General features: G+C 41.5%; 1 protein-coding gene across 1 annotated transcript in view; it reads right to left on the reverse strand.

Moving 5' to 3' along the window:
• NINJ2 (ninjurin 2) overlaps positions 1–24,962 on the reverse strand; it is a 48,751-nt gene extending 23,789 nt beyond the window's left edge. Inside the window, 2 exon segments of the mRNA XM_009995197.1 lie at positions 24,809–24,865; positions 24,867–24,962. Coding sequence (XP_009993499.1) covers positions 24,809–24,865; positions 24,867–24,962 — 153 coding nt within the window.
• Between the last annotated feature and the right edge of the window lie 206 nt (positions 24,963–25,168).

Below are 25,168 nucleotides of genomic sequence, written 5' to 3' on the forward strand. Positions count from 1 at the left end.
CAAAATCTACCAAGAATTAGCTTTATATTTATAACACCTCTTTGCTAAATCAATACTCAGTTGTCATCAAGACTCATCTTACAATCATTAGCCCTTTCAGTTCTAGCAAACTTCTACATTGTTAGGAAATCTTGCTCTTTGCTTCCCTACAATTCTTAACCAGCAGCGTTTTACAGGAAGAAAAAGCATTGACTAGACCATTTCATTTATCTGTTTGTCATTTTTTGGGTATGTTACACATTTTGCATCCTTCACCAACATACTCCAAAAAACATTGCAAGCTAATACTGTGCCTCAGTGTTTTCCCACAGGACTCCCCAGTCCAACACAGCTCACTAACAGCACATCTAATCATCATTACTGTTAATAAAGCACAAGCTTCTGAAAGGTTTAATAGCAGTAAACAAGTAAGTAGTCAGTATTTTAGTGCTTTTTTGGACTTTTGGTCTTTTGAATCTAATTTTCCCAGTTGCTTCTCCTTTCTTTGGTAATAGTGTCCATAACAGAATTCCAATAATTTTCAAGTTAAGTAGAGCTGGTTAATTCCTCAAAAAGAGACTGCCAGGGCAAGCCTAGTAACTCCTGCTAATGAGTAAGTAATTAGATTAAATTAGAACAGGAACTGAACCCCACTCCAGCATATTCTGAAGGAAGATGGAAGAAAATCTCCTTTTTTCTTGTTAGAATGTTAAACCAAGAGCTCTCTAACCTGCCCAAGCAAAGACACAAGATTTACTTTCTATTCTGTTTACTATGGCTCTGTCTAGTCAGGTATTTGGTGCTCCCAAATGGCGTATTTTGCAAAGCAACAAAGGAAACGATGAATGAAAGTGGCTGGGAAGAGAAACTTGGACATAAATAGTGAGATTTAGACAGGAAAATGTGAATGAAAACTGGAAATTATTCTAGGAAAGTTTACTAGCTCACTAAACACAATTTCATAATTGTGAATAAGGGCATCTTCGGCTAGTGGCACCTCTTTTTTAAGTGATGAAGCAAAGGCAGCTGTTAAAAATATATCAAATAAATGGGGAAAAGAAGGAGAAAGAGGAAGGAGGCAGCAATCATGTAAATTAGAGACTGTGGAAATGCAAAGAGTGGAAAGACTTGAGAGTCAGTGAAAGAAACCTCTACCTCTCAGCCTAAGGACAGCAAGGCATTTTAAAGGATAGCACCAATAAAAGAATTCCTAGCAATAGCATAGCTCACTTGCTAACAGAAAATGGTGACAGTGTTAATGATTCAGGAAAGGCAAAAATACTCAATAGTTCTCTTTTGTGTTAAGAAAGAAGCAAGATGATGTAATCAGGCATCATGGGAATGCAGAAGTACCTTCCAACCCTCCCAAGTAACTGTGAAAGATGATAAACAACAAAAATAATTAAAAAATAAATCTCAGCATGCCTAGATAGCAGCAGATAAGCAAGAGAGTTGTGTGAGGTTCATAGCCTGCCCTCACTAACTTGTAATACATCTTTGAGCAACAAGAAAACTTTTGAGTCCAGAGGAGAGTTAAAATCAGGCAAAACAAGATGACCTGGATAATCCTGACCCAGCTTTTTTGACAGTAGAGGGCAATTATTGGGAAAGCTTGATATAAGATTCCACTAGTAGAGGAGGAAAGGGAATATTCCATATCATGCCCAGTATAAAGTGAGATTTGGACTTTCTGGCATTATTTTTTATTTCAGAAAATATTATTTGAAAATATCCATTGTGTTACATGATACCTTGCCAGATTTTTTGCTCTTTACAGCTCTTTATCAGCCCCAGCAATGTGCTCTGGTGGCTGGAATTAGTTGATACTATAGCTGGATTTAGCACAGATGTTGAGTGCTAGAGCTGGAACCATCCAAACTAGGATCAGCATGTTGATGTTTGCTGAGCCAGTTCAGTATTTTTATCTGTGGCATTTCTTGAGCCCAAAGATGCCTTAAAATAAGTGTTAGAAAAGACACTTGCAAGCCTGTAGGATAGAATATGCGAGAGGTAGCCTATGGTGGAAGGCAGACGCACCATGAGGCAACAAATATGCCTAAAAGGTCACATAAGACTACTTTTTTTCCAATAAAAATCTACTAATTTTTATTTGTGGAAGTGGAGAAGGCACGAGGACACCATTCAACTTTGTGTGTCACAAAGTGGAACCAGCCTCAGTTGAACCAATATAGCTGACTTGATTTTAATCAACATAGCACTTTTGTCACGCCAATTTTACATTGATTTGGCATGAAGTAATAGATAAAGGTAACTGTAATCAGTTTCCCATCTGGTATTTTTATTAATCACCAGGTACAATATGAGTGAAACACACCATATGAGCCTTAAGAACCATACAACTGGAAGGCAGTAATTTGGAAATGGATTGAAGTATCCTAATGGCAATAGAGCTGAACATGAGCTTGCTGTGGGACATGGCAGTTCTACAGTGATGACAGGAGCAGGGTTGTGTTCATAAGATTCATTAGTTTAATATCTGAATAACATGAGAAACTCTCTCACAGCTGAAAAACCCATAAATACTGGAGAGTGCACAGGAAAAGAGCCATACAAATGATGAAAATACTAAAAAATGCCTTCCAAAGGGAAACTGAAAGAGAACCAGCCACCCTGCTTAAAAGACTTGATTCAGACTTAATAAGTAACACAAAGTCTAGCTGGTATTAATGTAACTTTGTATTACTGCTGGAGAAAGTATATTAAAAAACCCTGTAACAGGAAGCTGAAGCAAAGCAAGTTTAAATTAGAAATGAAGACAGCAAGATACTTGCCAAGAGAGGGGGGTAAATTCTCCATCTCTTGAAATCTTCAAGATGTGACATCTGATACACTCCAGTCAAATGTGAGTGACCGGATTCAGTATAGAGGCAGCAAAGTGATACAGCATCAGCCTTACACAGAAGATGACACTGAATAATTCAGTGATCCCCAAGTACTCATGAGTATCCGTTACTCTTCCTAAACTTTCAAAATGTGTTGCTGCACACTGGTAAACCTGAGTCAGCTTTGGTGCTGACAAAGCAGTTATTCTATCAATCTATTACACTGGGGGTAAAGTTAGATGTAGTCAATTCTGAAGTTTAATCAAGTTACCTGTGCAGCATCTTAGTCCAAACAGCTCTGTGGTATCAAGATATTAATGGAAAAAAGAGTAAGTTTAAGAGATTCCAAACCCAAGGGTGCTCATAAGGATTTTCCCATGTGATGGTGATAAAGTACACTTCTCTTAGTACTGGATATTATTTTTTTAAGAAGGCTGTATTTTCCCTCAAGTGACTTCTCTGCTTTTGCTTGTCTTCCTGCCAGTGAATAGAACAAATTCTAAAATCCCTCCCATATGTCTGTATCTTTTATTATTTTCCTCTCTATAAATAATCCAATGTGACTTGAAATGACAACAGATTACAGAGTTAAATAGACAGTGAAGGCAGCGTATCATTCGGATCTGGTTATGTCCTGACATCAAGTTTCTTTCATTGAATTGATTTCACCTAGCTTTAATCCCAAAGGTGTAAATAGTTGGTCAGTAGGATTATCCAAGGCTGAAATAGATTTATGTCTCCTAAAGAGGAGACATGTCCAGAGACATGGCCACTATCTAGTCAAATCCTGAACCCAAACATTCCTTTGCTTCATTCTTCTATGCCAAAGCCATCTGAATCAATGCACAAAGAGGTTAACCTTTTGAGAACAGATTAGAAAGGGGTTGATCCTTGGAATAAGCTGGAACATATTCTTAGGTTTTGGCTGGTAAATTTCCACTTCTTTCCAGGGCTTACCTGTAGCAACCTCAATTACATGCCCTAGCAACCATCATTGAATTTCTTGTAGTGTAGTCAAAGATTGTTGTATTCAGCTGGAGAAAACTTGCATCACAACCAATAGTTACACATAATCAATAACTACCTAGTGCATAACTGACTGCTTGCAGCTCTTTTTCTGTTTCCCAAAATCAAGAAAGGGAAAAATTTGATGCAGAAAATTTCAGTTCTCTCCACAGCAGTCTCATCTCCCTTATGAGGAAAGGCTGAGGGAGCTGGGTCTCTTTAGCTTGGAGAAAAGGAGACTGAGGGGTGACCTCATCAATGTTTACAAATATGTAAGGGGTGAGTGTCAGGGGGATGGAGTTAGGCTTTTCTCGGTGATGACCAGTGATAGGACAAGGGGTAATGGGTGCAAATTGGAGCATAGAAAGTTCAAGGTGAATATCCGAAAAAATTTTTTTACTGTGAGAGTGACAGAGCACTGGAACAGGCTGCCCAGGGAGGTTGTGGAGTCTCCCTCACTGGAGACATTCAAAACCCACCTGGATGAGTTCCTGTGTGATGTACTCTAGGTGACCCTGCTCTGGCAGGGGGGTTGGACTAGATGATCTCTCGAGGTCCCTTCCAGCCCCTAAGATTCTATGATTCTATTTTATTAATCGTTGTATTAGAAGCATGAAGTGTTTGTTCAAGATATCTTGCTACAGAGTCTGGAATTTGCTCTGTGTTTGCTAAGACCACACACTCAGTGATTTTTACAGCGCTACGATTACAGGATCCAGTGAGTATAGATACTGTTGAGATAACCAAAGCTTTGACACTGAAGTCTTAACTAGAGAACATCCAAAGCTGAGCGTGTGAGTCCCTGCAGCCTGAGGTGAAGAGCCAAGCTTTTCAGCAGAAAGCTGTAACTGATCCAGATCTCGTGTGGCTGGGATCCAGAGGGGAGTGCGTAACATGCACTGATTACTTGGTTACATTCCCTTTATTTTCTTCTGATCTGGAAGGATGGTGCTAGCTTTTTCAAAATTCTCTGGTAAAAAAAAAAAAAAAGGTCTGTATCACGTTGAGAGAAAATGTTGTAACTACTCCAACACTGTTTTAAATATTTTGTAAAATAAAATACTAGGGCAACCAAAAAATTTGTTAAAAAGAGCTGTCTCAAGGTGAAAAGATTAAATGTTTCATTCTGGGCCATTTAGGTGGAAAATTTTCACAAATTTTCCTTCAGTCAACACAGTTTTGTAAAGATTTATTAGAACTGTGCTTTTTTCCAATGAAATGTAATTCCATAGCAAAATTTTGTTTCTGACAAACTTATGGCTAAGCTGTGTATTTCTCCAAGTGAACGTTAGCAACACTTGTTCAGCATTTTATCATCAGCTTTTCAGAACACTGAGCTGCCTGGGGAAAAAAAAATCCAAAAAACAACCCAAAACTTTCCTGTGAAATATGCATATGTCACAGTTGTCAAACTGGCAGTAGCAACACTAGCATATATTTGGAAAGATGAACATTTTTTGTTTAAGGACTATTCCTCATTTCAAAGACGACTATAAAATCGTTCCAGACTTGATTTTTTTTTAAAACATGAAGAGAGGAGGAAATAAGTGCCCATTATGACTTGCTTGTGTAATGAACCCAGATTGTGCATACATGTAGCCCCACTTGATAATGTTAAATGATTTACAGGTCATCATCAAAAAAGAAAATGGAGAATCGCTGTTTGAATAGCAGCTGCTCAGGAGAATTTTCATTAAGGTTAGGTCACAACTCAACAATGTGGTTCAGAAAACATAGTTCAGCAGTTGGAAACAGTTTTAATTTTTTCTGGTTTTTCATCTTGGCAAATCTATCCACATAAAAAAACCCAACTGCTGGCCAATTGCATAGAAGCATTGAATGCACACCACTGCTGAATAATAGCATATATGGTGGACACTGATTCCAAAAGAAATTTTTATCAGTGCTCAACTCAGATTCTACTCTGGCAAAAGCTGAAGTGGTTAGTATCTTGTATTTTGTGGTCAAATGATGTCAGCCTCTGTGGAGCAGCTGGATCTATAGGATAAAAAATCAAGGGCTTGCTATCAAAAATACCCTGTCGTGGAGAACAGTCAGGTCACTGGAATGTCAGCAAAATCACTGCATTGGGTCTGAGCTTTTCCAGCTACAGCTAGGGTAAGAGATGGCTACTCCTGCAAACAGATCATAAGTGCTTTTAAAACTGCATTTAATCCCTTGGAGTACATCTAGAAATGGAGAGGAAAATGGAGAAAGCACTTCTTACATCAGCTATATATTTGACAGTTAAATGAACAAGAAGCCCCTTTTGGACTACCTAGTGTTTCTGGACAGCTTGCAAGCCTGTACTCTCTGGAATATATCCTTGAACTGACTGAGAAATCACTGCATTGTAGAAATGACATCTCCATCAGAAAGAAATTATTGCAGCTACCTGGCAAATGCACAGAAAGTCCCTTCCTGGCAATTCTTTTCCTTTGGGAATCCAGGATTCCATATAGAGACAGGCCATAATGAAATCTAATAGTAGTGTCCAGTACAAACAGTTCTCATTCTACTCACTTCTTTCCATTCCAAAGACCTCTCCCCAAACCTTTCCTGCTACTGTGGTGTGGGGCTATGCAACATGCATGCCTTGCAGATGTGCTTGGAAGTCCCTGAGTAAAAATGTAGATGCTGCCCCACCACCATTTTTACCCCATCACCCCTACATATCACAATCATCTTTAGAATAAGCTTTCAGTCAACATGTTGTTGCACTGAGGAACAGAAAGAGCAGTCCTTGCCAGTATGAATGTTTACTGCATATTGACTATGCCCAGCTGAAATGATTTAACTATCTCTTCAGAATCTCTTAATCAAAGTTGATAGGAAAAGGGTCATGGGGGACATCCTGGCATGTGCCTAATTTGCCTAATGCTGCCCCCAGGCCTGCCCCTGCTGGTGCTGTGCTCCTGTGCAGGTGCTGCCTTCTGCCACTGCCTCCAGGGTTATCATTCATCTCCTCTTACTCACATCTCCCCACCTTCTCCATGCCACCATGTATTCTTGAAAGTTTAGTTTTGGTACAGCGAGTGAACTTGTGTGCCTTTAATTTTTTTTAAATTTACTTTTACAGAAAGGAATTCTGCTTTTCAGGGTACCTGTTCAGTACTCCAGTGAAAGACCAAGAAAGAAAGAAAGACATATTTGGAGTACTTACCACTTTGTTTTTTATAAAAGTCATAGGAGGGAATGGATAATTTCAAGCTAAAGCCCCCACAATGACAACAAATAGAGTCAAAAGGTGAATCTGCTTTGTACCCATAGGAGAGGAGCCCCTCTTCATGGAGTGGAGGTTGGAATTGAAGAGTTCCAGATGTCCTCCAGGTTATAGGTTGAGGTACTGAATGTAAATCATGCCTTTCTTTCCAACCTCTGTGGGTTTGGCTGGAGATGCAAATGTCCTTGCTATTTCACACTTCAGATACTTAGAAGTGCTTCTCACACTTAGAGAAGTTTTACATCAGAAATTTAAGAAACTAAAAGAAGAAAGACTAATACCCATGTTGTTCTTAATTAGCAAGCCATAGTTATAATACATAACTAAATCAGAGCCTGGAGTGTGAATTTTGCAGGAGTTATAAAGCGATGATTAATCCCTAAGTGAGGATTCCTCTCCTGTTCTTTAAGCTAAGAGACTGTTCTTCCTCTTAGCAGAGGAAAGGACTTCGCTAAATTGTGTTTGCCAAATCTTACTGGCAAATAATGCTGGCTGGTAAAGACAAAAACTGTCGTGTTATTAATGCATCAAAATTAATTATGCCAGTATAACTGGTTATCTTTGGCACAAGTACAGAGCTTGAGGGACCAGACATGGTGCTGCCCTATTTGTTACCATGGTAGACAATTATGAAAGAAGTACAGATCTGGACTTGCATAACTCGAAAGCAGTTCTGAGCAGATTGTAAATTTCCAGGTTAAGAGTAAAATTTCTCTCAAAAGCTATAATTTAGGACCCAGAGGGAATCGACCCACTTGCAGGGGAAAACAAGTACAGTTTAAAGAGCTGTGATCAGTGCTGTACTGACTACTGGGTTATCACAACCACTCTAGAAAACTCACTTGGTGTGCACTTAGTCTGGCACAAGGTGACAAGAGCAATCTAGGTGTAGTACCAGTTCAGTATTTTTAGCCTGGACTTCTCTGGCTGTATCTTCTATACTTGGGGCTAAATATGAAAGCAAAGTGGTGAGCAGCTTCTGTGAGGCTGCAATAAACTATTCAATCTGGGTAAAACTGTATAACTACTTGCTACTTGAGATAGCTGGTTTACTTGAAATTGGAGCTTGGTCAAACAGTCAACTTAGGAACTGTGATTGCTTGTAAGTACTGCTTCACATTTTTGCAGGGTAAACAAGTAACATCTGGGGTATGGAGATTGCTTTTCTGCTTCCCAAGAATGAAAAGCACCTATGTTGATAATCCTGTGGATGCAAGGCTGCAGAATCTTCATCAGGAAATAGCAGGCAACTGTGAGCATCTTTGATACATTAGAATTTCAGCAAAATATTCAGTAAGGTTTTGCATCTCCTGACTACAAGGCAACTTTTTCAAAAATGTGTGCAGACCTGAACACAGTCCAGCACTTGAAGCACATTTAAAGAGTGTGCCTCGCAGTGTGCTCTTTGTGTGTGCCAGATGTAAGCAAGCTGTGATTTATGTGTGCAAATGCCACTGTGCATACGTGCATATTAGCTCAGTCAAAATTTACCACGAGCACTTCTGAAAGCCTGAATTCTGAGTTGTACTTCCCCCTTTGTTTGTTCTTTTGCAATAGAACAGGCTCTGCTTCTGAAAAGATACAGGGTGGAACTTCACAAGAAGCTGAGGAGATAAAAATTCTAGCTCAGTAATAAATGGAGGTGACTGCTAGTGAGTCATCTGCTTAGTTTTGAGGGCAGCTGGCTGGATGAGAAATTCCAAACAATTCTTTTAACACCACAAAAATCTCTCTAATCTCTGACCGTAACTATGGGGTTGTTCAAAACCAAAATCTGGAAAGATGAGAACAGTTCTCTTTCTCAGAACTTAACTTCCAAATACGGTTGTTAAGACCAATTTGTAAACTTTTAACCTGTCTCCAATGATAACAGTTACACATCTGTCACCTCTGTGCAGAAGCTAAGTGCTGAAAGGAACGAATGCACATGCATTTGTGGGGAGGCAAAGACACTCCAGTAGGGGTAACACTGAAGCTTCTATAAGGATTCTGACATTGTGCCCCCCAGGTCTGGGGCAAGTAAATCTGGACAGAGAAAATGGACTTGAATTCTGCATACTTGGTGTGTTTCTTTATGTTTTACCCTGGTGATAGATGCTGTTTCAAGACACAGGGAAGACATGGGTGTATCTGACAGTGACTAGAGCATTGTGCAGCTCTTAGTGGCTGTGCTGCCTTGCCACCACAGTATATTCAACCCATAAAGGCTATTCCAGTTGTGTGTCATCAGCTCTAATTGCCCTTCTCCATTCTGTTGTGGTATTGCATGGTACAGCTCTAAGAGGCCTGAATTGTTCTCTCTTCTGCATTTATAGCCAAATGCAACCTCTGAGTTACACAAGTTATTCTGCTAATCCCCTTTCTGGCTTGAGCAAATTATCTCAGAAAGTAGCTGTGGCAATCTATATAAAGAAGAGAAACTTCCAGCAAGGCAGTATCTTCTGAATAAATCTGAGGGTTACACCTTGTAGCTAAAGTGATCTAAGAGTCCAGAGCAAATGATCCTGCTAAGAATCTTTTATTCTTTTGCACTCTTGCTTTTGTAAGACCCTGTTCTGAGCCAACTCAGCTCATTAAGCCAAGATAAATTTAAAATAAAAGGAAAGAAAAATAGACAATTTTCTCCAGCTTCAGTGAACTGAATTGTTTGTGAGAAGGGTTTGGCAAATGCCAGCACAAGGGCAAGGTAGGATGTGTCTCTTAGAGTAGGAGATAAGGAGGAAGCAAAGGGTGATGGGCTGAAGAGGAGCAGGACCTTCTCCTTTTGGAAGCAGCATGCTATTAGATCATCCTGATATCTAATCTTCCTGGTTGTTAGTCATTGCCTTAGACTTGGGGTGTCATGACAAAACCTTCGTTGCTGTTGTTGTTACCCTTATGACACAGAGGAAACATGACTTGTTTCACATTAATTCCTCATGTAAACAATGAATAGGAATTCCATGTCTCTGTGGGTTCAGGGCACAGACAATGACTTTGCAACAGCATTTGCTGTCTGATGAGAGTGTTGGGCTGGAAAATAAGGGTCATGTTGACTCTGGAAATAGCTACAAAGAGCACGATGTAATCCTCATGTAAAATATGCACTGAGAGACCCTGAGGAAAGGAATCACTTATCTCGATATATGTTGTCCTCTTAAGGTCACTTAAGTAAGGTCAGCACAGCAACATTTGATGGTGCACTTGTGCCAAAAAGTCATGAGTAATTAAATTAAGCCATAAAAACTGATAATGATGCAGTAGAAGCTGTATTTCCACTGGAATTTTTGCCAGTGTAAACACCACCAGCAGCATCTTCACAGTACCATGTATGAAGGGTGGGCTGAGATTCATATGTGGCCCAGAATGTTGCAGCATCTGGGGCTTTGTGAAAGGCAGCCACACTGTGGAATGTTTCCCCAGCAGACATGGACTAACAGTGCAAAGTGTGGGTCTTTCTAATCCCTTCTAGTCTCTTCTTTCTAGTCCCTAACTTTTCATACACTTACTTATGGTTATATATATTTTTAAAGTCCCAGCCTGGTTTCAGAAAACGTACAAGAGCATGCCAAGCAGGAAATGCAAGCATAATACATAGAATTTCACATCAGAGTCAAGTAGCTGTGCATGAACTCACCTAGTACTCTGTGTATTTGCGCAATGGAATCTTCAGTTATCTGATTTGTGTACAGGTGCTCAAATTGTGTTTGTGGAATGTCAGCAGCTGATTTACTGAAAACATTAAAAAATAGGTTACTATGTCTGTGCAAGCTTACTACAAAGAGTGTTCCCAAGCTTGTCTATACATGTTAATGCTTTCCTTTCTGTACCCTCTAACACTCTGTACGCAAGAGCCTATCTTCTAAATCAGTGCATCAGTGGCAACATCTACAGGGCATCTATTTCATTTACCTCTCCTGAAGGAGGTTGTTCACCATTTGCAGGAGCCTTTTGTGGCCCTTAGATGAAAGACACTTCATCTGTGTAAAATATTATTATTGTTGTTGCTAGTCTAGTGTTTTCAGTGAGTTTTCTTGGAACCTGATGTCCTGCCAGAAGTAACACCCTGGGAACCTTTCAACAACTGTTCCTGGGTGTTCTGTAGATTACTGCTGTTTTCTCATACACTATCCCTGTGAATTACATACTCAGATTAGAAAAAGATGTCAGTCCTCTTCCCTCTGTGAAAAGAACTGCCTTTCAGGCTCTATATTAAAAGATGAGGCCAGTTCTTTTTTTCTGGTGACTTATTATTCAGGTTGTGTTTTGTTTTCTCATTAGCCCTTCTGCAAAATAGGTTCAAAATGTTGAATAAGATTGATGTGAATGATCTTGTAGCATTATGCAAACACTTTGCATAGCTGAGAATGGCCAGTTAAAGGAAGACTGGTAGAAAATTGGACCCAGACATTCAGTCAGCAACTTTCAGCCCTGCAGAGACAAAGAACCTTTAAGAGCTAACTTCATAATGAGGAGCTATAGTACAGCATGGCAGAAAATTAAAGGGAGGCCCAAATCCCCTAAGTGACAATTGTGTTTTTCAGAGATCTCCTGGGTAGATGCTGCTTTGAGAGACCTTTGGGAAGGGGTGTAGCAAATGAGGCCTTCCTAGGAGACTGTATTGGGGAAGCAAATGCCTCTGGGTCAGAATAGGAGTGGGAGGAGATTAAAGCAGAATAACCACTTCTCTGACAATTGAATGCCCAAATTCTGCAAATACAGTCTTCTACTGAAAACATTCACATTCAGCTTCCAAAAAAAGTAAGTTGCTGGAGTGAGAAACAAAATTTTGCAGGAAGTGAAAATTCTTATTATTTCTTTGTCACTGTATCTGACATTTATCCTTTAGTTTCCCACTTCAAGATGGTTGAGGGACAAAAGAAGTGGAAACCAGTGATGCAGAACAAATGCCTTGGGTTTCAAGTGAGGTTCACTCAATATGTGTGGAGTTGGATTCTTACAAGAGAGTAGCCAAAAAGCTGTGTCAAAATGAACTCCTGAATGGTTGAGGAGGGATGGAAGAGTTAGGGAGAAGGAGAGGAAAAAAAACCAACCTGGAGCCTGTGGGCCAGACTAGGCACTGGGTGTCTGTCTTTGGATCACCATAGTGGTTTTGATCATCATTAATTGGTATGGGTTGAGAGTGTCAACTCATAATAGCTCCCATTTTTAGCTGTGTGCTGAAATGTTTGCACATACCTAGTAAAAAGTAATGGAGATGTTTATCCCTGTATCTTATTCACTTCTGATCACCTTCTTCTTTTTCTGGTTTCTGCCTCTGAGTGAAGAGCTCACTGTCTTTGGAGTAGCTCAGCTTTGTTGTCAATATGTTGTGCAGTAGCCCAGTGAAGGGGTTTTTTGGTACCTTTCTGTGCGCTCACTACAGCCTGTTTCTCTGAAAAATCAAAACCAAATACAACTTTGCACCTTTTTGTTTATTCACAGTTTCTCAAGTCCTGTTTGAGCATCCTGATAACCTGTTTGATGCTGCTGCTGACATGAACAGAAAAGATAGGCAAAATAAACTCCTTTTCTCCTATTAATATGGTTATTATGATCAGTGAGTCTTAATCTATATTTGTCCCAACCTGACAGGAAGATAAATATTTAATTAAATCATTACAGCTGTTTTCCTCTGTTCTTGACCTTGGTATCAAACATTCTTGTTTTTGTTGGACCTTTTGAATAGGTTTTACTTTGTTATCTACTTTCTGAATAATTACTGCCTCAAAGGATGCTTCCTCGATCTTCAGTCTTGAAGACCTTCACTCAACTACACCTATTATGTCTAAATGCTGCTGTAAAGACTTTCCTCTCTTTCCAATCTTTCCCTGCCCTCCTAATTTCATACATCCTCTTAACACCACAGCTCTTGAAGCGTTTGAGTACAGAATGTGAATTTCCCTTCTGCCTACAGGTACCAACATGTTAGCATTGATTGTGTATGTAGTATAGGTGCCTTTGGGGGAAAAAAAAAAAAAAAAAAGGCAGACCAAATGCTACTGTAATGATAAAATATTCCCACAGTTTTGGGGCCACTGACACAACCAAGAGGAATCAGAGAGTCCAACCTGCCCTTAGCAGTGCACCAGGAGGAGAAGAGAGACTTCAAAGGACATAGATCTTCCCATAAAAAGATTGTGATCGGTAAATTACAGCCTTCTCTTAGCCGATCTATTTTGCTGGTCCTAAGACAAACTTCTCACAAGTGTGCTCTCTTTCTGCTGAGTCAGCCTTACAATTACGCCCACTGAGCAGATGGTAACAAGTGACCATGGACTTTGTCATGTGTGGGATACAAACATATCGTGTGTGGAAACGGCTGATACACCTAGAGCACTTACTCAGCTAGATACTGTCTCTCATTCGTCAGAGAGATCAAGAATGGTGCTAGAGACTGTCTTCTGAATGAAGGACATCCACTGGGAGCAGTGTCCTTTCAGATTGCTCCAGCCAGATTGCCAACACTATGCACCCACAATGTGTTTCATCAACAGTTTTATCAAGCTCATGGACATACATGATTAGTTGTACTGGGCTCAAGATAAAGCTCAGTGCAACTTGCTCTTGCATAACTCCTTTCAGGTTTGGTGGCTGAACTTTTCACAAGTCATTTGATAATATGTGAACTTAAAACAAAAATTAATTAAAATGGGAGGAATATAAAAAATTATGTTAGGCACACCAGTATCAGACAGGCTGGGCTCCTAGCTGAGAAACAAATTATGTTACACAGGAAAAAACAGGGAGGGGAGCAAAGGAAGAAAAAATTGCTTTTGGATCAGAATGAAGAGGAATGTATTGTTATCACTTGCAGCCACAGAGTGATGCATCTTTTTATTTTTTAGCTGTTCTTTGCTGTTGGTGGCTACGGGGACACCTTTCCCTGCAGCTGGCCAAGCATCTGCGTCAGTTGCTCCCATAGGAGAGATAATGTCCTTGTTTGTAAGTGAGGAAGTGCTTTCAAATGACCCTGCCCCACTCGGGCTGTAAACACCTGAGGTCACCACCCTGCTAGCCTGCCTCTGAACCCTGAGCCCATTCCTCCACCTGGGGATCTGCAAGAGAACTGGCATTTTGCTGTGGCCCAGAAAAGTGAACATGGTAAGACTGACCTATTTCAAGAACTCAGGGTGATGCCTGGAGGCTTGTGGCTGAAGGTAACACAGAGAGGGTTGGAAAGGAATCAGAGGGCTACTCAGCTCAGCATGGCTAACCAAAAGCTGACCTAATTAGTAGCCACCAAGACCTGTTGCCATCTGCTCTTGAGTTGCCTGTCTGAGCCTGGTCCCGAGTTCAGACCTTGGCATGAAGATACAGATCTGCAGCAAGCCTGCAATATTGCCCACATCATAAATGGCTTTAGTTACCTCTTTTTTCTTTCTTTCCACCCCCCCACCCCCATAGTCTCACCAGAATAATTGAGCATTAGATCAGCTCAGAGATGAAGCACACCTGCTGCTATACTTAGCTATTCAGGCTAGGATCAAGTGGGGAACTCCATCTTCTCTGGTTTCTGGGGACAGAGACCTCCAGGACTCTCAGGTCTCTGCATCTGTTCCCCTCATTTGGCTTACTAATATTTGTCATCTGTCATGATGTGGAACACATCCCACTGCAGCTCTCTCTGGGGGCTGCATTCAATTTTTATTTTATTTCCCTCTCCTTCATTATTTGCTTCTTATATATAAGTAGCCGGGTTTTGGTGGGTGTTTGTTTTTTGGGGTTGTTTGTTTGTTTGTTTGTTTTTCTGGGTAGCTGAAGATATTGCCTCCTCTGAGCATGTGTTAGCTATTTTATTTTGGTCGGCCCATATCTCTTTACCCTAAGATTTGTGTAGCTGCACTTGGTTACGAGCAGTTTTCTCCTTCAGACTTTGTTACATCCTGGCCCCCCATCTGAGAAGGAAGGAAGAGGGGCTTTTATTGTGCTGGTGGACTTTGCCCGTCCCTCTCCAGATCTGAATAGGCTAGCATTATTTCACAAGTGCTAAATCCACTCACAATGGTTTTAAATGGTTGAGCTGCTGAGCCAGCTGAACAGCAAACACCAGAGGGGAAACCACATTTCGTGAGCGCTTCAGATTCCTTCAGACTGTACGTGGAGCCATTAAGAGCAAAGTAAAAGCCCTTTGACACAACTCCCTTCGGCAACTTTTTCACAGCTACATGCCAAGAATGGGGGCTGGCTAAGGAATTAATCCAGAATTAGCTCCCAAGAATCTAGCACATGAAGATAAAGATGGAGTTCAAATCTGTTTCTGTTAAAAGGGAAGAAAACAGCAGCATATTATATTTTCGTGTAACATATTAATTCTTTGCTGGATGTCTCTTTGATCAGTGTGAATTACCAGTCAAGATATCACAATGGGCAAAAGATGAAAAAAACCCAGGTGTTTAGTTATGCAGAAATATTTTTTACTGTATTTGTGTTTGTATCTGTGTTCCTTATTCTTTACATCTTAGTTAGAAGAAGCCATATTGTGTATTTCATGGTCTTCTGATCATCCCAGAAGAACTGATCTTCAGCCAACATAATGAGCCAAGGAATATCCAAGATCACAAACAATTATCCCATTGCGATAAGATGGACGAAGGCGTATCTAAAGGAGCTGCTATTTCTGTCCAGACTTGTGAAGACCAGGGACTTAATTCTTCCTTAGAAGACACAATTGCATATTCCCTAAATGAATGAGTTCTTTCACAATTATCTGGGTTAGCTTAGACAGCCAGTAATGGAGGTTTCCTAGCCCAGACAGTCTTAATAGAGTGATTACGTTGAGTAGTTGCAATAATAATTGACGGTGGTGATGAGGATGAACCTCCCACCTCCAGTGCTCCAGCTCCAGTCAGCAAAAAATGTGTGGCCACAGCCTGAAATCACACAGGGACATGCAGAAACTTTCCATCTTGAATCAGCTTAAAAAAAAAAAAGAGGTGCGAACCTGAAGTAGAATAGTTGCATCAAGAACCTGTATCATCATTTTGAGTCAGAATTTATGTTTACTATAATTTAGTTTGGCTTTGGGGCTTGCTTCCTACACCAGTGTGGTTGAGCATGACTGTAGCTCCACCAAGAAAAAGGTGCAAACACAGCTGTGTGCCTGAACTTCTGAAAGTGTGGCAGAATTTGTTTCCAATGGTGTTGAAGTTTCGTTTAGCAGGAAAGGAATTGTGTTTGTTCTCTTATTCATAGCTTCAGTTCAACATTGTGTGAAGTACCAGAGTGGGTTCTGAAGAATAAATGAAACAATCTTTAACCATTTCTTAAAACAAATAATTAAAAAAAAAATTATAGTAATTTGGCCAGTGAAAAATAGAGATGAAACAAAAGAACATGCTGCTGCTGCATGGCAATCCATGCATCCAGAGATGCTCAGTCTTTCCTTCCTGCTTCTGTCACTTTCCACTTGTGTGTCTTTGGGTACATCAGTGGTCATTGAACTGTGTCTGCCTTGACCTAATGTCTGTAAAATAGGCAGGAAAACACCTCTTGCTCCATATGGGAACTGTGAAATTAAACACACTGATATTTACCAAAATGCCTGGGGAACTAGGGACAGAAGAACTTGGTTATCACACAAGTCCTCTGAGAGTACAAAGTATTGCTGTGGTTTTCTTTTCTACAGAAGTGTTCCTTCAGTAAAACATAGGTCACAGCAGAGTGGTTAGTTGCTCTTTGGCTCCTCTTAGATTGGGAGAAGTTATTCTTCTCACAGTAACTAAGGTCTGCAGTGAATTTGGGACTTTTTTGTAGTGCCCCCCCAAATAGCATTTGAAGTTGTGTGAGTGCATAAAGAAAAATCCTGCAAAAGCCTAAAAAAAAAGGAAAAAAAAAAAAGAGCCTGAACAATCCACAAACCAATGCATTATCTCATTTTCTTATTCTCATTTCTCTAAACCTGCTGACAGGATTCCCCCAGAATTTCCAGCACTCTCTGAACCTTGACCTAAGCAGCTTCATGAGAAATTTCTTCCCCAAGGGTTATTTTGTATAGAAAGTTCTAAGATCCTGAGTATAATGGTTTTCACAGCTGTAATTATAGAGTCACACATTTGATTCATGTAATTTGACAGGGAATTATAACATACCTGGTTCAAACCAGCGTGTCAAGGTGTATGGTAACTGTGATGTGAATCTTGCAGCATCTGCACATGGGCTCTTCCATCATTCTTGCGTCCAGTTCAAATGCTTCTGTTATGTGTTTATATACCTGGGGCAGTCTAGATTACAGCACTGGAACTCATTTCTTGTATTGCCTTTTGTCAGAGAGAGTTTTATAAACACTTGACTCACAATCCAAGGATGGGAAAATGGCAGTGAAAATGCCCATGCACCCTTTTGTACGTGGAGAAGCTCACGCTTCTGTGTGTGGTTATTGTACACAAGCAGCATTCCCCATTTTTGGTTCTCAGAAGAGAAACATAACAAATGAAAACCTATTTTTCAGGAAGGGCTGAGAAATTTAGCCATTTTTAGTGGCTAAGTGAGTAGATGTATTGTACCTGTTTGTCTGCTGAGGGCAAACAGAGAAGCAAGTGTGTGGTTCAGCCCTCAGGCATGGACTGGAATAAAGCCAAGGGAGGGAACGTTTTGACAAAAGACATAAAAATATATTCAGGACTGATTTAGCAGATACTTCACGTTGCAGAGGACTCCCACTCCCAAAAATGTCTCAGTGGGAGGTTTTGCTGTTGGCTGGTCAGGAGAACAGTGTTGCCACCACCATAAGCAGGTTTATGATTGCTCACTAAATAAAACTCGCTGTTTGTGTACTCAAATCTGCAAGGTGCAAGTGTGGGTGAGATGTGCCTGCATCTCAATGTGTGAAAGAGGTACGTGGCAAGTGATGGTGCCCTAAAGGTTATGCCTTATGGAGAGATGGTGGGGTGAGGGTAAAGGGGTCCTGCTGGCAGCTGATGCATGGGTACTGTGAGCAGGCCAGGCCAAGCTGGCCATGTGGCACAGGAGTGGCAGGAGGGTTGTCCTCAGCTGGTCTTGTGAAGTTGCTGTCTGACCTTGTCCTGCAAATGGGGTGTAGCAGTCCTGACTTCCTGCCTCTCAGTGGGGCATGGGGCCCACAACATGCAAAGCACTGAACAGCTCCTCATCTCCCAGTGCTGCACAGGCACTATCTTGTCACCCCTCAAGTCCCCTGCCACTTCACTTCAATCCTACATGGCAGTGGGAAAAAATGTCCCATAACTTACAGTTATGGTAGACCCAGCTCTGAATGAAACTCCCATGTCTAGTACAACATGTTGTAGACTGGCATTCATTGTCACTGTGGAGCTCTGTGCAACTGCTTGCAGAGCCTCTCATGGAGCCTGGGGAGGTCTGGGCATCCCTCACCCCTGTGAGGCCAAAGAGGCAGCACCGCTTGTTCGGCAGCTTCACCCTCTGCCTCAGCAGGGTCTGAATGCTCTGCGGTCAGTGCCTCCTGGCAGCACCTGCTTTCTGTAGTTTGTAGCACTGACAGGCAACCTTTTAGATACTTCAGAGGAAATTACTGTTCTAATGGCATGTCATTGCCTTTTTCTTGCTGTTGCAAGGTTATCTTAACCCTTTGCTAACCCTCAACCCAGCAGAAGGATCCTGTTTAACAACAACCCCTTGTACTCCTCAGTGGCAGGCATCTGCCTGCCTGTTGTTTCAGTGAGAGCAGATTCACTGACTAATGGGACAATCAGGCTAATTCACTGTTTGAAATGCTCTCTATCAACAGCCTCTTTGCCCTCTGTCCTTCTCTGCCTTCCCATGCAGGGCTTCACAATGGATGTGGCCTGCCCAGTGCCCAGCATGGGACCACGCTCCCTCTCTCAGAAAGAAGCTGGTACTTTTCTCTCACTACCCCTCAACAATGTGCAGTGTGACAGACCAGATCAATCTCTGGTGTAAGGCAGATTTCCATGGGACAACTCCAAAGGTATATTTGACTCCACGTGAGCCTCATTTTCCCCAGATACCCTAAAACCTGGTGACTTGTTATCTCAGGAGGAGAAAATACCATTCCGTTGTGTGGGAGGGGGCTCAATGATCATCCACCCTAAATGGGAAAGCTGGCCGTGTCCAGGTAGAGCAAACAGGAGGAATGTATAGGGGAGAGGAGAAATGCCACATCTGACTATAGAACAAATGACCAAGTAATACTGGCTGTAAGAAAAACTCTCCTCGGTGCGTTGTGATCATGCTTGTCTGTCTTCTAGTTAATGTTACTTGTTTCTGGGACCAAAATGGGTAATGTTGCACAGACTTGCAGGTCCCTGCAGCTGGGGAAGAAGGGCATAAGATCATTCTTTCTCCTAAGTGTGACATCCTATTTCACAACTGCCTTTTGACCAACTAGGGCAGGGTGAGTCTCTGTCTAAGCCTCTAGCTAGCCCTATAAAGGCTTTACTCTCAAAGAGCAGTATGAATTCTTGCAGTCTGAGTGACACCCACATTGAGAGCAATAATTGCTGCTGTTTGGGCCTTCCTTGCTTCTTCCACTGGCTACACCCAGGCTTGCACCTTCAGCTAACTGATCTGTAATGAGGGGTAGCTGCTGCCTCTACATGCTCTCATGGCTATGCGGTCCTAGTCATTGGCAGTTGTCTGATCCTCCCACAAACCACTGCAGGACAGCAAACCAGAACACTAACCCTGCCAAAAAGGGGTTAGTTTTCTCAGGGTTTAGCTCTCTGAACCCACTTTATCAGGGTGAAATGAATGGCAAAGGCAGTGGAGTGTACCCCTAAGAGTAGGATCCTGTTTGAGAGGCTGTAGTAATTTGGTTAATTTAGTTAGAAAAGCACTGAGATAACTTCCTTGAACTCTTCATGGCTGAGTTGCACACACCAACAGTGATGTCACAGGAATGGCTCTTTGTAAAGCACTTGTGATTGTCTTTCTGAAAGGCTCTTTCTCTCTCTCAATGCAGACTGTCATTGTCCAGTCCCAATTACAGAACCTAAATAATGCTAATGATGGCACTAGAAAGCACAAGCTGGCAGTTGCTGCAGAAGCCAAGAACTTGTATACACATCACAGCCTTGAGGTACATGTTAAAGCCACAAAAACACACAAGCCTCAGATTCTAACCCAGCTGTGAACCCATCCCCTGCATCCCCTCATCAGGCCTAGACTGAAAGTGGGATGTGGGAGATGGGATTTACAGTGGGACTTCCCATTTGGCTTCTGTGCATTTTGGAAAAGTCCACACTATCACTGCTGTAGCAAGCTCTATTTATCTGCCTGTCTAAAATCTTCCTGCTGTAGATCTGTCCAAAACCCGAGCACTGGAAGTAAACTATCCAAGTATTTTAAATCTTTTTTTCCATGCAAGTTGTCTTTAGAACTGTCTTTATTTCCACCGATGTATTTTGCATTCAAAGTATTCACCAGGCAGCTGCTGCCAAAAAATTTCAGTGTAGGGTCTGTTTTCCAGAATGATTATTTTATCTGTTTACTCTTTTAACTTTTGATGTATGAACAATTCCCTAAATGGTGAGGTATTATTTCTGCTTCTCATCCCAGAGGGTTGTAAATTTTTTTATCCAAAGAATAAGAAACTATAAAAAAGAAGACACAATCTACAGTATATAGCCTCTTTTACAATATGAATATGAGTGACATTCATCCAGCACACATCCCTTAAATACCCATTTATGCAGAACACAACACCTATTCATGAATAAGAAAATATAAAAATACAAATGTAATAAAACTGTGGAACACTTTAGGATCAAACCAAATTTTTGCTCATCTGGGGCTCTGAGGGACTTAGCTGTGGCAATAATGCCTGAGTGATTTCAGCTGTCTACAGACTTTCCCCTGGTTATTGCTGCTGTGGTGGGAGTGGTAGAATGGATGTTGTCCCAGTCGCTCCCATTCAAAGTCTGGTACATTGGCTTAAATCACCAGTGAAACAGGGTTGTGTTAAGATGCCAGATCATGAACTGCAGCAGCTGAGGTACATAGCTAAGCAGATTTAATGGGTCTTTTGCTGCTGAAAAGAATGGTCCTGTATGGCTCCCTCCTCCTTTCTCCCCCTGCAAATATCTATGGAAGGATTAAAGGCGAGAGTCTAGGAGAATAAAACCATAAAGAAGTGCAGATAAATCAGCCACAGTGTGAGTATCAAAGCCATACTTCTATTTTATAAACCCTTGATTCCTGAAGTAAAATTAAATTGATGATGGGATCTTGTTGGATTGGGTTTTTTTGTCTCTATTCAAAAGGTGTTTTTCTGATCCCAGCTATCTCAGGGTGTACTCTTATATCTCATCAGGTTGCTGGTCTGCCTGTCTGGTTTCTGATCAATGGCAGATGCTTAAGAGAGGAAGGTGAAAACTTCACTTGGAAGACACAAATAGAGATGTCTGGGAAGAAAAATGCGTAATTCAAATTAATCCATATTAAATTTCTATCATTTAGTAGGTAAATTCATCTTTTAAATGAAAATATTTTAATTTAAGTTGTTCATTGTTTTATGGTGGTTTTTTTTCATAGCTGGCATAGATCATTTTGGCTGGCAGGCACAGATCTGGGGAGGCTGCTCTACAGCCTTGTGGCTTTTTTCCACTTCAGCACCGTTTCCTTTTAGCATCTCTCCTGCACAGTTTGAGGTTTTGTTGGTCTTCCTAGAAGTCAGAACTGGAAAAGAGACTTCTTTGAAACACACAGAACAAGAGAATATTTGTGAGGGTGAAAGCAGATTCATGAGAGGTATTTCTTGCAGTTAAAAAGCAGTCCCATGTCTCACTTATGGACAGTTGGTGTATAGCTTCTCTAAAGCAAAATAACACTTCCAGTCTGGTCAGCAATTGTGCCATTGCCTGTAAGGAACTGAAAAAGGTATTTATTTTTATCCTGCTATTGGCTTATGTGATTTGCAAGTAACTTTTTTAGCTTGCATAACTAAATATTGTTACTGGACCTCCCAACCTTTCAATGTTTTCTCCAATATTTGACCTTCTGACCTGCTCCAGGGCATGACAAATTCCACAGGTTGACAACATGCTGGGTAAGGGAGTGTATCCTGCTATGGAGACTTTCAGTTTTGCTGAGTGAGCTCCTGTTCTCATGCTTTATGATGAGCAAAAAGGTTGGGAGCTAATCAGTTCTCCTTAAAGCCTTCTTAAATCTTGATTGCCTCTTTTAGCTCTCACCTATGTTAGGCCAGAGGCTCACATCATTTCCATTGTAACCTGTCTAGCCTGGCCATGTAAATCTTGTATAATAAATGCTGGTAGGTACTGTGAAACCGCTTTAGGCATAAGACCCTCTGCCTATAAACAAAAAAATCCTATTTCTGTCTTGTATCAGAGTTAACTTCCATGACTGTTCCTGCTACTCCATCCAGGAACTCCTTGAGGAGCAGTGAGTCATGCATTACCACCCCAGAGCACACAGTGCACGTTCCCACAAGCTCTTCACAAACCCTCAGCTGGAAACTTCCAAGACGACACCTGCTCTGTTTCAGTGCTCAGAGCAAGGACTCAAAAGAGGCTTTTAAAAGTACTTTCAACTGAAAGACTTCTTTTTCTTTCTCAACTGCTAATCACTCCTTCCCTCACTTCACACTTCTCAAGTCACGTCATTGCCAGGACTGTCTGCTTGTCTCAGCTATGCAGTTGTATGTAACACTCCCTTCCCTGCCAGCACTGTGTATTTCCTGGTCATAAGCTGCAGAAATCAGTGTGCATTCACCTGCAGGAGGGGGCTGGAGCACCTCCCCTATGAAGACAGGCTGAGAGAGCTGGCATTGTACAGCCTGGAGAAGTGAAGGCTCCAGAAAGACCTTATAGCAGCCTTCCAGTACCTGGAGGGGCTACAGGAAAGCTGGAGAGGGACGTTTTACAAAACCATGGAGTGATAGGGCAAGGGGGAATGGCTTTAAACTGGAAGAGAATAGATTTAGGTTAGACATTAAGAAGAAATTCTTCACTGTGAGGGTGGTGAGACACTGGAACAGGTTGCTTAGAGAAACTGTGGATGCCTCATCCCTGGAAGTGTTCAAGGCCAAGTTGGATGGGGCTTTGAGCAACCTGGTATAGTGGAAAGTGTCCCTACCCATGCAGGAACACTGGAACTAAATGATCTTTAAGGTCCCTTCTGACACAATTCATTCTATGATTCTATTATTCTGTGTACTTTGTGCTGAGTGGTGGCTTCATAAAATCCCTCTAAGGTGTTAAAAGAAAATCTCAGTAGCAAGTTTTCTCTTGTGGCAACCTGTATAGAGGTGGATAGACACATTCCACACCTTCCTGCTCTAGAAACAGATAGGTATGCACTTTTCAGTTTTGTAACTCAAGGAACCTTTGACCTTCTGGGCTTATTTATTTGAGTATTGTAAAAACTGAGGATCACTTTTGGCTCAAGATGGGTTGAAAGAGAAAAGTTTAAACCCTAAATTTTTCAGAAGTTTATGAGCATTTTATTTTGTGAAGCTATTTTTTTTTTCCATCTATAAAACCTAGACTTCAAATCCATGATGGAACTGAAACTTTCCATAGGGTGGAATGATTTAATAAAAAAGAAGTTAATCTAGCTTCTTATTTATTACCATTTTCTAGTACTCTTCTCCTCCAATTCCTGGCTTACTGATTTCTGTATTTCCCCCCTTATTATCTAGTTAGAGGAAAGCCTAACCTCTTTCTTCCTCAGTCCTAAATGGACTACATTTTCACCAACTGTTACAGCTACCTGCATGTCTTCTTCAGTTATTGTGTGTCATATCTGAGCATAACTGTTCCCAGCTCTTAAAAAACTGCCCTGCACCTCATATCTCAGTGGAGATACATTCTGCAGGATCAAGCAGTCTCAGTCTTTCTTTCTAGTTAGGGATAATGGTCCTGATTATTTCCAAGGGTACAAGTCTTTGCATTTTACTTTCCTTGACATGGGCCAAAGAAATAAAAACTGAGACTCCAGATAGTCTTCCGACTTTCAAGTCTAGGAATGGTTAAGATGCTCACAGACAGAAATATCAGTGGCAAAATTTGGACCCTGATGCCAACCCACTCAGGGATGGAAGCTGTGCCCTGGGCAATGTTTCATATTCTTCCCTTCTCCGGAGTTGTTTAAATTGTGGATCTGGACTTGAACTTCTCAAGTTTGACGAGTGTTTGTGATCTGGACTTTTGATTTCATTTAATCTCTAATAGTTTCTGTTTCCAAACTTTTGGGCAGTTGCCCTTTCCTAGAACACATGCTGAGCACAAGAAACACCCTTCTTAAAAAACACAAACACTCAGAATAGGAACACAGAGAACTGAAAGAGCTTCACTAAGAAGTTTTGTTTCTCTATAACCCCTACATAGGAAACTCTGTCCTCTGCTCTCCCTCAGCATTTGCTGTATTTATTTCTTTTCCTCCTTTCCAGGTTGGGAGCACTTTCTGCCAAACAGAGAAAGGCTTTGTGAGATGAGGAACGGCTCAGATTTTCTGCAGCTTGTAAAGTATGTGCTGCCTCCTTCTGAGAGCTGAAGGCTAATTTCTGCCCCTGCTTCCCCCCTCTTTCTCCCAGGAAGCAACTCTTTTTAGTAATATCCCTCTTTTTATCACCACTCTATTGGAAAAAGGGTCATAACAGCTCCTGACAGAACAAGGCAGAGATCCTGCCACTAGGTTTTCTTCAAAGGAGAACAGAATTAAAAAGCAGCACAAGGTTTTCAAGTGCAATTGGCTGCCACAGCTGAGGAGCAAGTGACAGGAGCGGTGGATATTTCCCCCAAACCGGGAGTCTTCCCTCCCGCTTCTCCCTCCCACAGGTATTTCCCCAAGACGGACTCACTTGAAGATTGATACTCTCCCCTTCTGAGGCCATCCTTTTGCCCCGAGCTCTCTTCCTCTGCTAACAGTGCACGGAGCAGGACACTCTGCACTCCTGGAGGCTCTCCCTTTGCTGGACCAGGACACGCAGCTGCTGGAACAGACGTGCTATTCATCTGCCGGCGGCCGCCCGCCTTGGCATCAGCTGGGGGGGCGAGAGAGGGGGTGGCAAGGCAATTCTTCATTGTCCAGGCAGTCCATGGAACAAATGTCCCTCTTAGACTTTCCATGACACTTGTGTTCATTACGTGTGTGTGCTACCTCTCCGAGGCCAGCTGAGCCTCATGAGCTCACTTGGGCTGGGACGCGGTGATGCAGCCAG

The sequence above is a fragment of the Chaetura pelagica genome, unplaced genomic scaffold (genome assembly GCF_000747805.2).
Source record: "Chaetura pelagica isolate M959 unplaced genomic scaffold, ChaPel_1.0 scaffold343, whole genome shotgun sequence".
Lineage (NCBI taxonomy): Eukaryota > Metazoa > Chordata > Aves > Apodiformes > Apodidae > Chaetura > Chaetura pelagica.